Source organism: Rhinolophus ferrumequinum, chromosome 13 (assembly GCF_004115265.2).
Source record: "Rhinolophus ferrumequinum isolate MPI-CBG mRhiFer1 chromosome 13, mRhiFer1_v1.p, whole genome shotgun sequence".
NCBI lineage: Eukaryota > Metazoa > Chordata > Mammalia > Chiroptera > Rhinolophidae > Rhinolophus > Rhinolophus ferrumequinum.
In genome coordinates, this window is record NC_046296.1 from 55,888,353 (window position 1) to 55,911,081 (window position 22,729).

Here is a 22,729-nt window from a genome sequence, read left to right on the forward strand (position 1 = left end):
TGTGTGTAGGTTAAATGTATCTTTAGAATACAGTACGAAGAGGTCTTATACATTCAAAGGCCTATTGAAGAGGACAGAAGGAAATTTTTCCAAGAATTGATTCTCAATCAGGCGTCAATGGCTCCACCGAGAAGGAAACACACTGGTAAAGTTCCTAAAGCCTTTAGGAAAATGGGGGTAGAGGTGCAGTTAAGAAATGCCCTTTCTTGGAGTCAGTTTTTTTTTTTTTTTAACTATTTCTTTGTGGAAGTAAAGACAGTTTTTCAGGTTCTATTTATCTTTAGATGGACACATGTAGACGTGGCCATTGTGTTCACTTGACTTGAGGAAATTGGGAGGTACAGCTTCATTGTTAAGCTTTACTAATAGGCGACTCTTAATGAAGTCTTCTCCTTAATCACTTCAATCCAGATGCTCTTGGTAGATTTCACATTTTGAGGCTCAAAAAGTCAAAAAATGTTTTCGGTTCTGCTCTGTGTTAGTCACTGTAAGTACCGAGGATGTGAACTGTCAGGTTGTGAACACCAGGTGTTGTGCTGATTACTTTGTGGGCCAGCATAGGTTTGATAAGCCAAGAGGTGATTAGAACCTTTTCCTTTTCTGGTTTTTTTCACTTATTAATTTTTCAAATACTTATTGAGCACCTATTATGTTAGATAGCTTATGCTAGGCACTTGGAAATCTATCATGGCTTTAAACGTTAGAGTTTTCTTTGATTTGGGCTCATAGCATTAAGAGGGGCCTCAAAATTTGTCAGATTTCAGTCCCAAATTAAGTAAGGACTGCATTCTAAGTCATTCAAAAGAGAGTTTCTTTTCCAAATCTCAAAGAAAAAAATCTCAAAGATGAGATTCCCTTGCTTAATCTTTCAGCCTCTTCTAGAAAATAGCAATCCTGTTTGCTAAAAAATTTGAAGCCTCTTTCCCCTTGTTCTTTTATGTTTCTTGTAGCTGTTCTTGTAGGGTGTTAAATACATTTCCCATCCCTGCCAAGTCTTTGTTTTTCCATATTTGTTCTAGCTCTTTGTTTTTCTTGGTTATATTATCTAACACATTAGTAATTTTATGGCCCTTTAGTGTCTCCTTTCCACATTTTCTCCAGTGTTGTAAGAATGAACACCTATCAAATGGCTATAGTTCTGGGTTTTTCCCCCGCAGAAACCTTGGGAAGTTCAATATAGAATTTATACCTTCTGATTATTGGTGTTACTGCCTCATATTAATCTCAATAACAGTATTTAAAATATTTCATTATGAAAATGATTCATTTTAATAAGGTATGTTGCATGCTCCTAGATATGTTTTAGTCCTATAGAACTGAATTTTCTGTTAAAGATTCACATAATTCTTTTTCTGTTTGAGTTGCTTCTGTCGACTTTCATTTTCCATCTTAGGGTCTATTTGAAAGTAGTGAGAATCCTTAGAAATTTAATCACGAGCTTCAGTGTGATATAAGATAAACCTTTTAAGGAATTAGAGAACTATGATTTAAAAAGTTAATACTGTACCTTTTAAGTTTTGTGGTTTTTTTGTGGTTTTTTTTTTTTTTGGATTGATAGTAAATACTATAGATTTTATATATAACACTTCAGACTTGGTTTTCCATCTTCTCTGTGTCTGGGATTCTTTTTTTTTTCTCCTTTTTTTTTTTTTGGTCCCATCAGGTGCCACTTACTATCTCCTACTGTGTTGTACTAAAGAGTATGAGAGTAGGAGACTTGTCTAAAATCAGAATTCTTTGGGGAACAGGAAGGATCAAAGAATTGTTAATTGCCCATTTCACTTTCATGCATATAAGGCAGCCCCATTTTTGAGAAGCAGTTTTTAAACAAGGTGACTTATGTTGGTATATATTACTTGACCTGAAGATATTTATGTTGATTTGAAATATTTTTCATAAATTGTATGTATTAACATTTCAAAATCAAATTAGTTAAAATCTTATCATTTGCCTTTTCAAGGAGTCCTATTGTGAGTTAGTTTATAAAGTAGAGTTATTCCCTAACATACTTTTGGTTTCCATTCAAATTTTTACTTGCTGGATTTGCATGGTTCACATACATTTGGAATTTTCCTTTTCCTAAAAGAACATGCTGAAAGAGAAGTCACTGAGGTCTTGGCCCTGCTATGTTGGAATTAGCATTTTCTTCTATTTTCTTTAGGTCTTTGTGCTATGGAAGTGCTTCCTCTCGCACTACCTTCTCCACCTCGTCAGTTATCAGAATCAGAAAAAAGTCGGATGGAGGACCAGGAGGAAAATACCTTACGAGAGCTGCGGTTGTTTCTCAGGGATGTGACCAAGAGGCTGGCCACAGATAAGCGCTTTAGCATCTTCAGCAAACCGGTGGATATTGACGAGGTCTTGTCTCAGTAGTGTGCAAACAGTGAAGTTGAACTGGCTAACAGAAAAAATATTGACATCTTTTTTTGGAAGGAAAAAAAAGCAAAGGCATGGATGAATATTACCCCTAGCCTGTAAAATTTTAATCCATGTGATAATAACCAATGTCATCAGCAAACACCTGGTGACTTTTGATGAACTCAGTGACCAATTTGTATATATGTCCTCTTAATTGGTATTGATCTTTGTGATCTCTTACTCTTCACTTTAAGAAGAGGAGTAAAGTAAAAGTAACACGTGAAATGTCCATACGAGCCTATTTTTATTCCAGGATAAATTCTATTCTCAAAAAGTATGTTGGTATTAACCAAACAATACCAGTTAATACTGGCATTTCCCAAATTATGTATACCTTATCGAAAGAGGTGGCTAAGAAACCTGAAATTTGTCTCTCATATTTTGGAAATGCCTGTGAGTAATGTGCTCTTTGAAGTTAAGCATATCCTGTGCAGCTAAAATTATTTTTCTCTCCAAAGATTTTTCTCTGCTCCTAGTGGAAAATTTCTCAGTTTCTATGTTTATTGTTTTGTGTCCTTGTGGGAGCATGGCTTGTGATGATGAGAGAAGAAATTTTCCATTTGGAATCTACTATAATACTATAGATGAATTTTTTTTTAATTTTTTATCCTGGGATAATATAGTGTGTGGATGAACACAATACAGTCTTTACTGGCCTTCTTCTTATAGTTCAGACTCCATGTTTGAACAGTTTTGGTGTTTTTAGTTTTAATTTTTTCTTCATTTTTTTTTTTAAATTTGAATTATGAAATGATTCAAAGTTTAATGTTGCGTCTTCGTTGTGAAACCTGTACTTTTTGACCTGAGCAGATTCCTTTGGAACCATTACCTCATCTATGACTGGGAAAATGAGCTAGCATTGTTTTTTCCCCTGGCTAGCCTAAAAATATGTTTACCCCTGTTTTTGGGATAAAGCGACTATCTATAGTTTTAGTTGTATATTTATCCACAATACATAGTTTTATCCATTTGACTGTTTCAGCAACCTCGCAAGGTCATTATCATTATTCTTACGTTGCCCTTAAGGAAACTGAGACTCTTTGGCAAGTGACATAACCAAGGCTCAAAAGTTTTTTAAAATTCAAAGCTTGCATTCTTTACATTACATCACAGCTGCCTTATATCTTTTCCCACTGGAATGACAGGACTTGCCTAATTTGCTTTTGCAATTAATACATACTGTTGTATATTTGTGCAGCAATATTTTTTCCTCCGAGTGTTTTCAGATAATCTTAAAACTATCAGCCCACTTTAAAGATTATTTTAAATGTTTATTTTTATTTCAAATTGGGTTTGGGATTTTGACACTTAATTGATAAGGGCTTGCCCCCAAGTAAGCCTCCCATGCTGGGTGTAAACAATTTTGCCTTTGCCCAGGAAAATTATTTTTCTTTCTAACCAGAAGAGGTCATCAGATTTTAGATACCCCATCTGTGATAGGGTAAAAGTTTTATAAATGATGGTACAGCAGTGGAAGGGGACAGGAAATGTTGGGCAAATAAAACGTTTATTTAAGGTCTATGTTTTTTGTTTTTTTAAAAAATTTTTTATTAGTTTCAGGTGTGCAAAACAACATAATAGATATTTACACCCCTCACAAAGTGATAATCCCCTTCTCCCCAATCTACTACCCCACTGACAACGCACATAACTGCCACAATGCCATTGAAGGGCTATGTGTTCCTGTTTCTTCTTTTGTGCTTCTCAGGTTCATTCTGCTACTGGTTCTTCGCTCTTAAAGCTGAAGACATAAGGATCTCTGGGAAGGATAGAGAGGGGAAAACAACATAAGATTTAGATAACCTAAAACACAAAAAAGTTATATTCAAAAAATGACTTTGAAATGTCTAAAAACTTTATCAAATTCCAAAGCAGACTGCAGAGAAAACAAAAGTTTAGAAAATGAATGTCGAATTGAAAATTAAGATAAGTGCTAAAATTTTATAGTCTTTAGTAATATGAATTCTTATAGTGCTTTATAATTTGTACAACATTTCCCGCATTTTCACAACTATTGCTTGTTCAGTATAGCTTCACTATCTCACCTGTAAGGAGACTGACTGGCTTTTCAGCTCTTAGAGGTTGAAAAATAAATTAAAACATGCACACACCTAGCTAAAAATTTAGAAACATACATAAAATATGTGTATATATGAGTATACATATACATATATATGTGTGTATATATATGTTTTAAAAAATTGAGGCATCAATGCCATCTGCAATGGAGAAAACTAGCCTTTAGTTTCTTAGAGCAGAAATCACCCTAGCCCCAGAATGGGGTCCTGGGCTAATTAGACATTTCTAAGACTGCTTTTATATCAGACCTAATTACTTGATTTGAGCTTTGCATTGGGGAAGGCAACAGATACATAGGTTGGTAGAGCTTTGTTATTGGTCAAGTGATATAAAACATACAGCATATTGGGCAAATCATGACTTAATATCTCCTATTTGGGGTTATCTCCCAGAAAATCCACACATAAAGCAAAAAGCAGTTTTTGCTTGTGATGTATTCATATTTAGGGACAAGACCAGTAAATCTTTTACTAGTCACAAAAGCAATAGCTATTTTTGTTATATAATTTACTCAAAATGTTTGTAATGACTCCAAAGGAGAGAAAACACTTTCCATGAAACGATTCACCCTAAACTGAAAAGAAAGAAAAAAAATTTTCGGTTTAAAGATATTAAAGAGATTTACCTTTAACAATATGAAAAATTTCATATTTCTTTTTATTTTCCTTTTTAAAAATTTTTTTTGAGGTAACATTTGTTGATACTTATTAGTGTTTTTACCCATACATTCTCTTCTCAGGTATATCCAAAGGATTAAAAAAAAAAAAAAAAGCTGACACATTGGTTTCATATTTCAAGATGAGAAAATTTCAGAGTTGATTTAGATATGACTTGAAACTGAAGCTTTTCATGGAAAGTATGACATAGTAACTTTAGTAGCATAAATCGCTCTGTAATTTATCCTTGTCTAATTATTTCTTATTTAGATATGTAGATTAATTTTTAAATAAGTATGGTTTTATTTTATGTTTTTATGAGTAGATCATATGAAATACCAGAAGTAATTTTCATTAAAATATCCTATTTGTTTTAGGTTTCAGATTATCTTGAAGTAATCAAAGAACCAATGGATTTATCAACAGTAATAACTAAAATTGATAAGCATAATTACCTGACTGCTAAGGACTTCCTGAAAGATATTGACCTCATCTGTAGCAATGCTTTAGAGTACAATCCAGATAAGGACCCAGGAGGTAAGGACTCATTGGGCAGGGTTCACGTTGGTAATCACTGAGAAGACAGTTTGAAGTTTAAATACTAAAACATGCCCATATTTCAGATAGATACATTTAATGACATATTATTGTATTTAGAAACTTGTTGAAGGGGAATTAATATACTTAAATCATTAAATTAATTTATTAAATAACGTACTTAAATTAGAGGATTTTATTATTCTAGGTATTATGTTCAGGGTTTAGTTTCTTCATTTACCCTTCACTTTTTAACTAAGGTTCCTATTTTGTTCAGGTAAGATGGAAAACTGAGTAATTGAGAATTTAAAATGTACTGTTTAGTCAACATCACCAGTCTGGTAAACACTGGAAATTTTAAATTTGTGGGAACTAATTAGGATACTTTTACATATCAAATGACCTCTTTAGGTACACATTATCTACTCTACAGATTGTGGGGGTTTTTATGTAGTTTTACTATTTTACTCCAAATCCCACCCTGTACGCAAGTCTAGTCCCAACTCTTTCAGTGCCTTCTGACTTTTTATTGTATATGTTACATAGAAAAATTTATGAAGATAAAAATAAAAAAAATTAAAGTAACCTATAATCTTATTACCTAGTGTTCTTCTTCTCTTCCTTCCCCCCCACATATTGTATATGGAAGACATCAGTGCATAATGTTTTTACTAAAATGAAAATACAATTTTTGTAAACTTTGACATTCATATATTTGGTGAAAAGTTTATGAATTAATATATTTCTACCAAATTTTTATTTCTTTTTATTTTTCAATTACAGTTGACATTCAGTATTATTTTGTTAGTTTCAGATACATAGCATAATGGTTCAACATTTATATAATTTATGAAGTGATCCCCCGATAAGTCTAGTGCCCACCTGACACCATGCATAATTATTACAATATTATTGACTATATTCCTTATGTTCTATTTTACATCCCCATACCACATTATTTTAATCATATAGCTAATACCCTATTGTTGGACATACTTGATTTTTAAAGTTTTTTCCTCTATTATAATGCTGATGGATATCTTTATAATATAAATTTTATGTACATTCTTAGTTATTTCCTTTGAATAAATTCCTTAAAGTGAAATTTCTGGATCAAAGAATATATATCTTTTATAAGTCTTTTAATCTGTACTCTTAAAATTTTCTCACATTTTTTTCCCCTTCTACCAGTAGTATCATGGCATCTGTTAACCAGTATAATAATTTTGTGTGAATGAGAGAATCTCTTTCTTCAGTGTAGATAGTGCCTGGGATGTGGTAGTGTTCCGCAGAGATTAGTTGTTCATATTTTTATTTTCATCATTGTTATTTAAATTGTACTTTAATTTTTATAAATTGATTTTAGTGGGGACGTGCATACTTGCTTTAGAATGATCCTTTATAGTTTGTGCTTGTTTTAGTCCCTGAATCACTTTTAAAATTCCATCCTATTTTGGCACAAGTCTCGGGACTAATAGTGAAAAATAAATTTAAGTGGTTTAGAGAAAGCCAGTTGAGAAGATCAATCTACATTCCCCCCCCCCCCCATGTAACTTAATTATAACCACATTGAAATAATATTGCTTTTAAGAAAGAAGCAGTGGTTTCTGGTTCACGATAACTTTTTACTACAGAATGCAATTGTATAATTAAAGAATATGGCTCTATCTCACAGAGTTGACATGATATGCTTATACTTGTAACTTTCCACCATCACTGGTTTAGATGCAAAAAGTGTGATATAATTCAAAAGCATGATTTTTGTTCTGTTCAGATTATTTCATATCTTTTGTTAAGAGGCTTTTTCATAGCAACAGAACCACTTGTTATGTATTAGAAAAACAACCTCAGGGTCTGTTGTGTAGCAGGTGGAAATTACATGAATGTTGTATTACTTTTACAAGCTCCCATGAGTATTTGAAAGCTTACAGTGTTCTGTTTTGCAGAATACCACACATGGCCATTTGGGAAAAAAACTAGCATATACATAGAAGGCAAAAGCCAACATTTTGAAAGCTATACATATTGCCTAAGTGTTTACCCAGATTCTCTCCCTCGAGGATGATATGGACAGGAATTAAGTATGTTAGTCAGAAGAAATTTCATTTGTAGATTCTAAATGAGACCAGTATCAGATATTTGACCCTAATTATTACCTTATGGATACGTGCTATATTATGTTTAACTGTTCCCCATTCTTTGTCTTGTAGTGCATCTCTCCTCTGACCCTCAAGCGCATTCATATACATACCATTAGTTGGCTAATTTTGCTGAAATTTTAGCCCTAATATTGCAGTCTTCTCAAAATCTTCTATTTTATACCAATTACTTAGGAGTGAAGCTCACAGATTTACCCTGGCTTTTGGAGCCCTTTGTGGGCTATGCTTCAGCCAGACTCATTCATTTTCTCTTTAGTATTTGTGAGTGTCATGACTAGTTACTGAGCGGGGTGCTTAGAATACAAAGATGACTGTGACAGTCCTTGCCTCTTGAGATAGAGATATTCAGATCACTATTATTGTGTAGCAGACATTATGCTATATGTTATGGTATTAGTTTGCTAGCGCTTCCTTAACAAAATACCACAGGTGGCATAAACGGCAGAAATTTATTTTCTCATAGTTCTGGAGGCGAAAAATCCAAAATCAAGGTGTCAGCAGTTTTGGTTTCTCCTGAGGTCTCTCTTCTAGGCTTGCAGATGGCTGCCTTTTTGCTAAGTCCTCTCGTGGGCTTTTGTCTATGTGCATGCACCCCTGGTGTATCCCAATTTCCTCTTCTTATAAGGACACAAGTCAGATTGGATTAAGACCTATTTGTATGATCTTATTTTACCTTAATCATGTACCTCTTTAAAGGCTCTATTCCAAATACAGTCACATTTTGAGGTATTGGGTGTTAGAGCTTCAACATACGAATTTTGGGTGTAGGGAACACAAGTCAGCCCCTAGTAGTTGTATATACAGAGATAAATAAGCCACAGTCCCTACTATCTAAAAACTCTCACTGCTTTATAGGAATGACAGATATCTAATTATTGGTAATTATAATAGAAAGATTAAATACAGAGGTGGTAATTATGAATTTTGTCTTGAGGTGTGGCAGCAGATGATTGCAGTTTCATAAGGTCTGTATTAGAAATATGTACACAGTGTGAATGGAGCACAGAGATGAAGACATGACCTGGAGATAAGTAAGATTAGGAAGGGCATTTATTCTAGGCTGAGAAATGGAGTACAAAGTAGTATGCAGAAGTATGAAAAGAGAGAATGTATAGTATAGTGCTTGCAGGAGTGGTGGGAAATTCATCCATTTTCCTACTCAACTGACTCCATTTATCCATTTATGAAATATTCTGTTTGTATAAATTGTGTTCAGTCCTGGAGATATACACATATAACTCTGGCCTGTAAGATGCCTAAAGCCCGCTTAGTGGAGAGTCCTGCAGATAAATGTCTTAGTAAGTTTTCTGTCTTCTTTTGATTCTGATTAAGGACTTCAGAGTTCTCTGGATGATAAGGAGCCATTGGATGGTTTTGAGACAAAGTGATATGATTTTATTTGCATTTAAGAGTAGACAGTATTAGAGGCAGTATGAATTTTGGGGTAGGGGGTCAAGGGAGTGGTGAGATGGAGGTTGGAAGACCAGTTAAGATTCAGTTGCAATGATGGCAGAGATTGAACATAGAGGGCTTAGTGATCAACCGATTAGATATGACTGACAGCAAGCTAGAATGACTCCTGAGTTTTTGGTCTGGGTATTAAGGAATCTGAGAAGTAAACTAATGAAGGAGTAGATTCATGGGTTTGGGCAGTGTGCTAAGTTTAATTTTGGACGTGTTAGTGTGAGTTACCTTTGGTACACCCAGATAAAATGCAGACATTGTACACTAGTAGTTGTATATGTGATTCTAGTGATTAGAAATTTGGGCACGAGACATGGTTGGAGTCATGACTGTGTAGGAGTGAAGAGATCACATAGGCAGTATATATAATAGAATGAGGAGAGAGGGGAGACTAGGAAGAACCTTTCTTAAGGAAACAGGTCCGAAATTCTCAATTTATGGCCCAGTCTTACTCTTGGTACTGCCTGTACTGGGAGTGTGTACATTTTTTTGCTTTTTAAATCAATTTTATTTAAATTATATTAAATTTTGTTAAATTATATACAACAAAACTTTTTAAAATGCACTGTTTTTAAAACCACATATGTCTTTTAAAATCTCACGTATCCTTCAAGGAATATTAAATGCCATGTTCATAAAAGTTTTCTGATTTCCTTCCAGTTACAAATAATCCCTTCATCTCAGAATCATAGTACTCTGTAACATTCTGAGACACTTATTATTTATTTGTCTTTTTCTTCCTGAAGTAGGGACTTTTTTACATATCCTATCCCTGTTTTAGACTCTAAGCTGATTGAGAATAGGATCTGTATAGGTCTCTTCTGTGAGCATATTCTTAATAAATAAGGCCAGTGAGTAATTTTTATCAATTGTTCTCTTGTTATATACTAACTGAAGGAGTCTCAGATTATATAGAAATTATAAAATGGAGAATAATAACATAATGCAAATAGGAGCCAGTAAATACAATAAACTTTCTTTTTTATGAAACGATGTGGGATGAAAAATCATCCCATAAAAATTAGTTTTTCTTAAAATATTATTAATCTTTCATAGTAATCTTATTGAAAAAAGTCAGCTCATATACTTCTGTTTACCCAAATTGACACATAGAAGGAGTTGTTACTTTCATAACAGTAGTGATTTAATTTTATAGATACTCATCAATATTAATTTTATAGATATTCATCAATTTGTCGTAACAGCTATTGCTTTTTACTGAAGGCAAACATAGGTGGTAATATCTTTATTTTATAGATATAAGGAGATTGGGGCTCAGAGAGGTTATGTGATTTGTCTACAAATCCACAAATGTTATGTGGCACAACTGAGTGAACTGAGATCTGTCTTAACTTCAAAGCCGATGTGTATGGTTTTTTCACTGTGCTTATGATACTTCCAAATTTCATGGACGTGGAGAATCTTAAGATCTTAAATTATGAGACAAAGTAAAAATTGGTAAATATGTAGCCTTTATTCATGCACAATTTTAATGCAAAGATTTTAAGTATGGTCTCTATGAGAGTCTCTGAACAACCACATCCAAAATTGTACGCATGTGTACTTCCACTTTCATCACATGCTTAAAAGGGTCCAAGATGACTCTCTAATCCTCAAAAAAGATGAAGATCCAAGACATGGACATCTCTTAATATTCTGTAAGCTTATGAATCAGTGCTATGTATAATCTTAGACACTGTTCTACATTGAAAAGAATTATGTTAGGCACGTGAAAAAGTGTTGTTCACTCATAAAATGCTGATGCTCTTCAAATAAATTCCTTGTCCTGCAGACCAGTAGAAAATTTTGTGGAATTCTTTTTTTTCCCATTTGTTCGTTCATTCATTCATTCATTCATTCTTCCCGCCCCCCCCCCCCCTTTATTGGGGATAGAATGTAGGTAGGCGACCTGTATTTAAAAAAGCAAAATAAATAAATAAACAAAGACCATTGATTTATTTTACAGTGATAATGTGCCAGGTACATGGCTTTATATTTAATTTTACCTTTTTTCTTTTTTTTTTTTTTAAGCTTTTTTCAAGCTGAGGTGGAAAACCAGTGGCAGTTGTGGTATTGCATGGGCTACAAACATGTATTATTAGTTTGAAAATATAGCTCCTTCTAAGGGTGTTCATTGTAGTTTTTGTTTATAGCAGCTAAAATTTGAAGCAACTTAGAACTTTCAACAGTAGAGCAATAAGTCTGAAAATTGAGGTACAACAATCCTACTTTGGATTGTTGCACAGCCATTAAAGTTTGGTTTTCAAAGAATATTGGGAGACTTCTGATTTTGGCTAAGATGGAGTAAAAGGTACTGAATTAATCTTCCAACCTGAAACAATGAAAAGAAAAAGCTGAACAAAATATATGAAAAAACAGTTGTGAAGACATTGGTATCAGGAAAGGAATTTCCAAAAGATGAGAAACTAACAAGTGGAGCACTGTAGGTGCCTGGAGAGTTTCCAGACTGTGGCACAGGAAGGAAGAACCCAGGCATGGAAGTCTCCCTTAACTAAAGAGACAGAGCTGGGAATGTACGGAGGCCATGGTGGGTAGAGTTCTCAAGGCAGAGTACCAGGAAGACGTAAGCTGCTTGGAGAGAGCACTCTGGAGAGCTGCAGAAGGTCCTCCTCCAGTCATCAGTTGAATGCTGATCAATGCATACATGTGAGGAGACCACCCGAGGCCAGAGAAAGAGAAGGAATAGTCTTTGAAGCTCACACAGGGCTAGCAATCGTGCAGCACATAAACCAACAAGGAGATAAAAGGGAATCATTAAGAAGTACGCAATCCAAAAGTGGTGAGAAAAAGAGTAAAAAGGGAACAAAACACATGGAATAAGTAGAAAAATAAATAGCAACCATATTGATAATCACATAAATCACATTAAAAGTAAGTGGTCTAAACCTGGGATCAGCAAACTGGCTGCCTGGTTTTATAAATGAAGTTTTCTTAATAGGAACACGGCCACACATTTGTATTGTTGGGCTGCCTTTGTGCTACAAGGGCAGCTTTGAGTACGTGCCAGAGACCTCGTGACCTGTAAAGGCTAAGATATTTCCTATCTGGGCCTATACAGAAAAACTTGCTGATGCCTGGCTTAAACATCCCAAATAAAGGTAGAGAGTATCAAATCAGATTTAAAAAAAAAAAAAGCAAGACCCAACCATATGCTGCTTATAAGAAATCCACTTTACGGCACTGACACACTACCTGCTGCACTAATGCGGCTCCTTTATAACAAACCTATTTTAAGTGTAAAGCTACAAATAGGTTAAAAGAAAAGTATGAGAAAAACTTATCACCGATATCAAGCAAAGGAAAGCTGGTATGGTTATATAAATATCAAAGTAGATTTCAGGCCAAGAATATATTACCTGGAGTAAAGAAGTTTATTTCATAATCATAAAGTAGATATAACAGGTCTAAACATTTATGCCTCTGATAACAGTTTCAAAATTGATGAAGCAAAAACTGAAAGACTTGCAAGGAGAAATAAAGAAATATGTAATTAAACTTGAAGGTCTTTTGAAGATGTTTATCTAAGTCATGTTACTTCCCTGCTCATATTTTTTCAGTTGCTTCATTGCTCTTAGGATAAAATCTAAAAGCCTGTAAATATGATTGGATTCCTGTTTGCCTCTTGCTTAATTGTGTTGTAAGCACATAGGCTACCTTTTATTTTCTTGAATTCTCCAAGATATTTTTACTCCAGAGCTTTCTCATATGGTCTTTTCTGAACCTGCCCTGGTTTTACTCTGCCCTTTCAGTGGCTACTCCAATGTATGCTGCAAGTCTCAGCTTATATGCCTGTTTCAGAGAGGCCTGTCCTGACTTTGCCCAGTCTAAGTTGGCACAAACACCAATATCCTGTAGGTTTTCATCATAGCTGTTATTCTGGGGTTTTGCGGGTGTTTATATGTGTGTATGAGAGATTATTTCGTCAGCACCTCTTTCCTATACTAGTCTGAAAAGGTCCTTGAAAGTGGAGACATACCTATTTTGTTCACCACCCTGTAGCCATCACCTGGCTCAGTTCCCGGTACAGTTGTCGATCAATATTTATTGAATGAATGTTGAGAGAAAATGTATTGGAAGGAGATACACCAGTGGTTGCCCTTTGAGTACTGCATGTTTGTTTTTATAAGATTTCCACAATAACTTATGACTTTCTAATAAGAAAAGTTATAAATAAAATGTCTCTATACTTTTTACCTTTACTAGAGATGAAAAGGCAGATGTTGGGTTGGGGTCATTGATACTGTTACAAAATTAGGGACTTTGATATTTTACTTGACTCCTAATATGTCACAGTTACACAGCTCTAGAGGGCACTGTTTACATTGTATTGTTTATGATTGAGGACTTCTGGAATAGTCTAAAACAGAGACTCTTAGGACCAATTTTAGGTTTAGTTTACTTAGAAGAGAGTAGGTACTTCTCTCCTGGATCTACCTACAATTTATATACCATCTTGCATTCGTTAGCTTAGAGTGTCTTGTATTTGTCTGTTTCTGTCATGGTTTTTAAAGGTCACCCTTACTTAGGATATATTCTTCAGCACAGTTTTGACCAATGTTCACTTATGGGGAAAATTATGCAAGATTATCTGAATTCTCAGTATCCATCCATGGCAACTCTGATGCTGGGCGTATGGCGAATATCCTCTAAATCTTTTAAAAATTTTTATTGAAAATCATACATTTTTGTTTTCAAAAATATACAATAAAGTCTTGTATCTTGGAGGTAATGATTTGTTAAATTTTCTTAGTGTTTTGAATTTCTAAAGTACAGTTTCCACAGAATTATCAATTTGATTGAGTAGCTGATTTATTTTTTTACTCGTCATTTAAATGAACTTGTTTCTCATCCAGAAATGCTTTTTACAATTTATTTAAATGTTTGTATTCTTTTACTTCGCTTTTTCAGACTCCCTTTGTTAATGTTATTTCATTTGTATAATAAATGCATACTAACTTTTTTAACAGATAAAATAATTAGGCATAGGGCTTGTACCCTAAAGGACACTGCACATGCCATCATTGCTGCTGAGTTGGATCCAGAATTTAATAAACTCTGCGAAGAAATAAAAGAAGCAAGAATAAAAAGAGGTAAGTTATAAATATGAAGTTGCTGCTGAAGACCAAGAGTCATTGAATGTCATTGAGTAGTGTTTCTGCAGGGTTGCTGGTATTGTGAAAATAATGTATTTTGAGGCACAGCCTTTACTTAATTTCTGATACTACTATGTGTCATGTAAATTATCAAAGATATTTAAAAACTTTATTTCCTGTGAAAGTTTTAGTATGATAGTGCAAATTGCAGAAATAAAATGCCTCTCAGTGAAAATTATTTTGCAGTATGTCTTTGTTAATTATTGATTTCTATTCTTAAAGGATTTAGATAGGCTTTCATAGCTGAAGAGGGTTTATTTTTCATGAGTTTACACTCAATACTAGTACTTTTTAAAAGGTTTTAGGAATAGTTTTTTTTTTTACCCTATTGAAGTTTATGTGCAAATTTTGTTAACATAAACGCAGAATTAGCAAATGTGGTTTGTTCATTTCCTAAAAATCCTATATTGAGGAGGTCACACTTTAGTAGGAGAGACAGCGAAATGTAAAACGAATCAAGCGCAGTGTGGAATATGTACAGGTTGGAGTGTGTGTATAGGATAGAGGCAAGACCTCCTGGTGGGAGCCCAGCATTTTGGTCAGAGTTTGGGGAATGAACATAGGAGTGTTGTCTAGTGGAGAGAGGAAGGGTGGCAGTGACAGAGAAGGAGGAAGTCTTTGTAAGTGCAGCACACAGCATGTGTAAAGGCACGGCGATGTGAACTATTGTATATTAGACGCACTGCAAACTGGTATTGCTAAAGCTGTGCAGAGTGGTGAGACATAGAGCTCAAGAGGTGAGCTGGATCCAGGACACTGAAATGATGAAGACAGAGGCTTTTCTTCTACTTGCTTCCCTGAGGCCTTCCCTGGTTACCTGATCTAATTAGGCTTTGGTCGCCTTAGCACCTGGCATTTTGTTGTTTTTTTGTTGTCTCTCTCTTCCTTATTTAGTGCTGTGAATGTCTTGTTCATGGCTCTACTGCAGTCCCTAGAACTGTTTACAACAGGTTTGCTATAAATGCTTGAATGAATTGATGCTATGCTAAGGAGCTTGGACTTGATTATATAGGCCAGTGTTTTTCAAAATGGTTTGCCTAATATTACCAGCGTCACACTTAGTGAATTAGACTCTCTGAGAGTAGTAAGCCTGAGAAATCTGCACTTGAACAAACCGTACAAGAGGTTTTTCTGTACACCAAAGTTTGAGACCCATTGCCATAGTCAGTAGGAGTCATTGAAGTATTTTAAGCAATGGAATGAATTGGTAAATTGCTTTGGCAGCACGAAATAGCAAGGTCTCAGTGTGGAGGCTAGGAAGATGAGGGACCTGTTAAAAAACTTTAGAGCCAGTTTAGAAAATAGTTTGGCAGTTCTAAAAAGTTAAACATGACATTTACCATACAACAAGTGATTCTACTCCTAGGAATCTATCTGTTCAAGAGAAATGAAAACATATGCCCATATAAAGATTTATATATGAATGTTCATAGCTGCATTATTCACAACTAAAAATTGGAAACAAACCAAATGCCTGTTAGCTGGTGAATGGTAAGCAAAACAGGGTATATTATACTGCTCAGCTATAAAAAGGAACAAAGTACTGATACACGGCACAACATAGATGGACTTCAGAAATATTAAGTGAAAGAATCTAGTCACAAAAGACCACATATTGTACGATTCCATTTATATGAAATGCTCACAAAAGGCAAGTCTATTAGAGACAAAAAGTGGATTAGTGGTTGCCTGGGATAGTTACCTAAAATTGGATTGCTGTAGTGATTGCATGGGTCTGTGAATTTACTAAAAATCATTTAATTGTATGCTTAAAATGAGTGACTTTTAAGTTATGTAAGTTCTACATTAATAAAGCTGTTGGGAGGGAAAACTGTTGGGGTAGTCCAGAGTGAAATGGGGTTGAAGATAGAATTAATATAAGAGAGATGTGGCTGGCTACAGGGTTGGGGGGCATTGTGAGGGGAAGGAAGGGTCAAAATTGGCAGCCATATTACTGGTTCAATGACTTAGCAGATGCTAATACCACCAATAGAGATAAGGAAAATATATAAGGATGACAGTTTTTTGTGGGGAAAGATAAACTAGTTATCTTTAATTTGACCTATCCTTAAGATACCTAGTTGGAGATATCAAATAGACAGTTGGTTATGTGGATCAGAAGCTCAAAGGATGTTTGGGCTAAAGATGTGGATTTGGGAATTATTGTATATTGCTACCATTATATAGTGGAAGCTGAAGGCATGAATGATACTTTATAGTGGAAGATGTAGATTGGAGTGAGAAGAAAGGGATTCTTGGGAAACAGCAACATTGAAGGATCACATAGAAAAAACCTAGTGAAGGAAGTTGAGATGGAATGGTTACTCTTACGAACATCAATGCAAGAAAACAAACTTACTACATTGTGATGTGACAGGCAGCTAATAGCAGATGGAAACAGTTCATGTTAATGGAGTTTTCTGGCCCAATAAACACACATTCTAAGATGGCAGAAATCATAACTTTTAGACAGTATGTAATCTTATTGTCCCATAGTCATAAAAATGTGAAATGTGTCCCTTTGTAAATTAAAATGAGTAAACATAGAGTCCCTTTGGGAATTAAGGGTAATCATGGCCTGCCGGGTTATTTTATTTTTATGATTTTTATATCTAGCTTCTTTCCCTTCTTAAAACAAAAGATACGATTTTCATCCAAATTACAAACTGTCCAAGTATAATTAATGGCTTTAAAACTCAGTTCTGTATTTCAGACTTTTTTTTAAAAAACCTTGTTGGTGTATGTAGTTAGGAATATTTAAATAGGTGTTGCTTATCTTCTGCTTGCAGGCTTATCGGTAACAGCAGAACAAATAAATCCTCATGGTACTGGAGCTCGGAAGACAGAAGCTAGAGTAGAAGAGGCATTTCGGCATAAACCAAGAAGCCCCATGGATGTCTGGCACAACTCTGCAAATAAATGTGCGTGTGAGTATTTGAGATCATGTTATCCAGTAGTGGGAACAACTGACAATGATACCGATTTCTCAGAAACTAGGTCCACAAACCAGAGCACTGCTGCTTTCCCATGGCTCTTTTAATCTTCTCTCATTTCAGAGGTGAAAGCTTGTGGGGTAAGATGCTGAATCGGAAATGTATTTCTTTCACCTTATTTGATCTTTTCTATCCCCATTCAGTACTTACTGTTGTAATTGAACTAGGTTTGAATTTTTTTAGTTTTAAACTTTGGTTTTTTTGGATAGAGATGTAGAGCCAATGGACTTTTTAACCATCCCTGTCTCCAGCTCCAACCCCTTGCTGTGTGCTATGCCCGATGTTCTCTTTATGGTGGAAAATGAAAACTGACTTAGGAGAGTGGCTGATTTGACGGTAGAAGTTGATTTTTCTGAGAGAATATTTTGTACTCAGTTTGAAAAATCTGTACAGCCTTTATCTAGTTTGTTTAAGTGAGATATATTTAGAGAGGGAATATTCAGTGCCTAGGTTTTCTTCAATTTTCCTCATTCATGGTGATCTATGAAATTTTTAAAAGACAATGTTAAGAAACATAGCATCTTTCTAATGTAGTACTTACATTTCACTGAAGATAGCCATCCTTGGAAAGCACAGGTTGTTCTTCTGGTATAAAGGTGGTAATACTTTTCCAGCTGTCAGTAAAGCTGGCCACAATAGGTTCCTTCACCAGTGTCATCAAATTTGAATGAATGAACATACCTATTTTTTTTTTTAGCTTGTTCTCTTTGTGATAAGTGGCATTCATACATGAGAAAATTTTGAAGGACTTAATGGTGCATATAGTTCCATGAAACCGATTAAAATTATTTGGACTAGTTGTACCTCAGATTGTGACCTGGATTATATAACACAACACTCTAATTTAAACCTTAAAATTCTTTATATTCTCTGCACCTGAAGCAAATATTTACTAAAACACATTGAATATTGGCTTTAAGCAGTTGAAGTTTTCTTTAAATGTGAAAATGTTACTTTAGTCTACAAATGTGAGTTTTGTTTTCTCTTACCAGTAGATGGCATATGTGACTCATCATGTGTCTGTTTTACATTAACTTACTTAAATCATAAATCTAAATGTCCCTAAGGCAGAGTTGCTTTCCTGAGGTCTTAGTTTTGGAAACAATCTCAGAGTTGCTATAAAAATTGACTAAAGATTGTGGCTCTAAATGGGCTTTTCATGTAAAGCACTCCTGATAAAGGAAGTAGTATATTAAAGATTAGTTCCACAAATATATACTCCTACCACATGCCAGGTGCTATGGAGATCAGCAGTGACTAAAACAAAAATCCCTATTCTTGTGGAGCTTATATGATAATTTATTTTTTACCAAAACATACTAACCATTAGAAATAGTTATATTAGAAACAGTTATGTATCTCTAGTTTGACCTCTCCTCAAATGAGAACATTTTCTGTGTTCTTAGCCAGGATGACAGCATTAGAAAAGTATACTTCCTTCAGTAGGCCTCCTGGCCTGTGCTCAGTGTACTGCACATCGTTACCGGGCTGGCTCGCGACTGAGCAGAGCTTAGCCTCGTGCTCGAGAGTTCCATGGATTAATGAGGAAAGAAAAGGGGAACCACCTGTACTTTTGGTTACATGGCTGGAAAATAAGTGAGGCCACAATGTCAGGAGTGACTTGTTAGGTAGTAAAAACCTAATAGTTCCATCTTTTAGAGAAAGAGCAAGCTGAATACTTTCCTTTCACCATTAGTGTGGACTGGATTAGTTTTTCATATAGTTAATGGGATGCGTATGAATGTCCATCACGTTAGCCTGTGTGCAGCTTTTAACTGACTCATGCAGAGATTTCTTCTCCAATTATCCTGTAACTGTAAATTGTAAATGGAAATTAATGGGGGGAAAGGAGTGGAGAGATGATTCTAATGATATTGTAGTTTTGAAGATACAATGTATTTTGACCCAAGTGACTAACTTGAATTTTGGAAGTGATTTCAGAAACCTTTAGTAGATTTATTCTTAGATAAGAAAGAAGAGTAATATACATATATGTGTGTGTCTTTATTATATTTACATATGTATATAAATATAATATGCACACAAAATTTGTCCATTTCTTGTGAATACCTAGGTGTCTTTACAGAAACTCAATACAGATTAAAAAATGAAAGGATGAAAAAACTAGACAGATCACAAGTTCATAGTAAGTGGTGGAATATAAGAAACAAGGGTTGTCATAAGACCATATTCCCTTCTATTTGTCTTTTAGAAGCAATTTTTAAACTAATTAAGCAATCTACACTTAGTTATCTCATATTTGTATTTCAGATTTTTAAAATGTCTTTGCCAAAGAAGCTTCTCAACTTTGACATATTAAAATTATTTATTGTCTTTTTAAAAATTAAGCCAGACTTGAATTACTTTTATAACTTTGGAAAAAATGAATTATTTTTACCCTGATGACTTTTAACAAACTAATATTTTGAATTTTGTGTTAGGCACCAGAAGGGATAGGTCTCTAGCTTAACTAGTTTGCTTTGATAACTTTTGTATTTATGTTTATTTAGGCATCTGTCCCAAATTGCAAAATAAGTGTTAACTTTTTACTTATTTAAGGGACAATGAATTAGACTTGTATAACCAAATACCTTTGATACATACATGGGAAATTAAAGATTCCTGGGTCCATTATTACCTGGAGGTACCATCTAACTACTCATAAAACTCATGGTAGTTTCTAGCATCTAAGAGTATAGTCCTTATAACTTTTGTAGGTCTCCCTTTACACATAACTGACCAAATATTCATTTTCAATATTTTGTTAATGTTGCCACCTTGATAGCAGTGATTTTAATTTTTCTACATATTTTCAAACAACAACTTTGCAAGAAATTGATGTTGCTAGGTGAACTGCTGTGGTAGAGGAGACTAAGTTTTCTAACCAGATAGTCTGTGTAACCCTCATAGGGCTTCTGTCCATGAGCATATCAACTGTGGATGATTCCTCTGGAAGCAGAGACAGTGGAAGTTGCTTTGTAGGGATACCTGTAACTATTCTGTCTTGATATGCTGGATCATGCCTTTATTTCTTTTCATGGTTTAGGTGCTTTTGGGTAATCTTGGTGGCAAAACACTCACCTTCCTGGTGGAAATCTAGGACTGTCACCCCATACCTTCCAGGCAGCCTAGTAATGTGGTCATTCCCTAAATGCTTGACCTCTGGATGTTAGGAATTAGGAACAGCTATAAAGTAGAATCTAAGGTAATAGAAAAAATTAATGCTGGGGAAACTCATGTAGGAAATACATTTAAAATTTTTCTCATTCTTCAGAGTTCATCCCTGGCTTCATATCCATTCCACCTGTAGTAGTGAGGATTAGTCAGCAGGGATGTCAAGAGCTAAGTAGTTTTTGCTTGTGTGTTACACCGGTGTGGGTTTGCTTTCTTTCAGGTCTTATTTAGTATACATTTGTAAAACAAGTATTACACTCGAAGCTCTACATATCTTTTTTCCTTCCTTGTAAAATAGTTCGAGTTCGGAGAAAATCAAGGCGGCGCTCACAGTGGGGTAAAGGAATTATTAAGAAAAGGAAAGTCAATAATTTAAAAAAAGATGAAGAGGACACCAAATTTGCAGACTATGAGAACCATACGGAGGGCAGGAAATTGCTAGAGAATGGAGAGTTTGAGGTCAGCACTGACTGCCATGAAGAGAATGGAGAGGAGACCGGAGACTTGTCTATGACCAACGATGAATCGTCGTGTGACATCATGGACATGGACCAGGGGCAGAGGCTTAACCGAGGAGCAGGCGTGAAGGAGAACTTTGCATCTACTGAAGAGGAAAGTTCAAATGAGTCTCTACTCGTCAACAGCAGCAGTTCTCTAAATCCAGAGCAGACATCTAGCAAAGAGCCTTTCCTTAAAGGAAGCTGTCTAAACGGTGAGGCCTCCACTGACAGTTCTGAAGGAATACCAGTTCTGGAGTGTCAGAATGGCAAAGCTGAAGTAGTTTCTTTCTGTAGTAGTGGAGATAAATGTAGTTCTGAACAAAAGATTCTTCTGGAGGACCAGTCAAAAGAGAAACCAGAAACTTCAAATGAAAATCATGAAGATGATCCTGAGAAACTAGAGGCACTGGAATGTAGCAATAATGAGAAGTTAGAGCCTGGCCCCGAGGTGGAGGTGAAAGATGCAGAACTGGATAAAGAAGGTAGAGCTCATGTTTTAACAAATCACCTGAAGTTTTAAACTCCAGTTAATTAATTGCATATTTTGTCTGGTCCCCAGTAGCAATAGTTGATAAATAATTATACCTCTTTGAGAATTTGTTAAACTTTTCATCCCTTTGCCCTGGAAAAGTATACACCCACATACTAAATTTTGGTGAAAGTTTCAGAGGGTTTGTGGTCCAGAATGCGTTGCTTTCCTGGCCGCTTACATTTCTGGCTCCCACGTGATTGTCGTCCCGTCCTAATGGATTCATGACTAAAACTTGAGTACATACCAGGTGTAAAGAAGATGAATTCTAACAGAAGATTATTGGGGTGGGGGGAGTGAGAATGGTCTGAGGAGACTTGGGTACTTTGGCAGTGTGGTATATTCGAGCCATATAGACCCACATTAAATTACCACTCCTGTTCATTCTAATTGTGTAACTTTGAGCTAATTACTTGTACTCTCCAACTCTGTTTTTCATCTTTTAAATTAAACTTGAGAATAGTGTCACTGCAGGGATTACATAAGTCATGTCTATTATCACCTCTCCTGGTACCTGGCACATACTGAGGTACGTTCAGTGCAGACAATCACTGCTAATTGAACCTGAGGGATGTGTAGTCTAAGGGGCTCCATTGCTTTATAAGGCCAGTTGTAGAGGAAAGCAGCAGAGCCCTCATTGTCAAATTTCCTTCTTCTGCTCCTGACTTCGTATGGCTGTGGTTCTCTTAAGAAGCAGCAGAAAGGGGGAGTTGAGGGTTTCTGGCCCTGCTTTGTTAACCATGTTCTTTAGCTCACAGTAGGATGGGGTGAGTTAGAGATCTACCCTGCTCAATATACATTTTCTTCCTGAACAGGTGCTCTTATTATGGTAGGCTATCTTGATATTGTATATATAAATTGTGCTCTCTAAACTGTGTAGAATATGTATAGCTTTAGCCTGGGATGAGAGTTAGGTAGGAAAAGTTTTTTGCTGCCAGGTTTTTGAGCCCTCTAGCAGAATTAGGAAGTAGGAAGGTATTATTCAAAGTCTTAGAATTCTTTTCATGGATAAAGAGTGATGTACTGTTCTTAAATACTATTTGTTG

The 22,729-nt window shown here is 35.2% G+C and overlaps 1 protein-coding gene across 3 annotated transcripts in view; it reads left to right on the plus strand.

Moving 5' to 3' along the window:
• The window catches only part of ATAD2B (ATPase family AAA domain containing 2B), a 109,895-nt gene that overhangs the window by 80,676 nt on the left and 6,490 nt on the right, over window positions 1-22,729 (plus strand). The window contains exons 20-25 of one of the 3 annotated variants that reach the window (XM_033124811.1): window positions 10-145; window positions 2,162-2,358; window positions 5,531-5,690; window positions 14,302-14,424; window positions 17,277-17,414; window positions 20,953-21,636. In XM_033124811.1, the coding sequence (XP_032980702.1) occupies window positions 10-145; window positions 2,162-2,358; window positions 5,531-5,690; window positions 14,302-14,424; window positions 17,277-17,414; window positions 20,953-21,636 (1,438 nt within the window). The remainder of the gene's footprint in view (window positions 1-9; window positions 146-2,161; window positions 2,359-5,530; window positions 5,691-14,301; window positions 14,425-17,276; window positions 17,415-20,952; window positions 21,637-22,729) is intronic. The other 2 variants (XM_033124813.1, XM_033124812.1) reach the window with 2 other exon arrangements.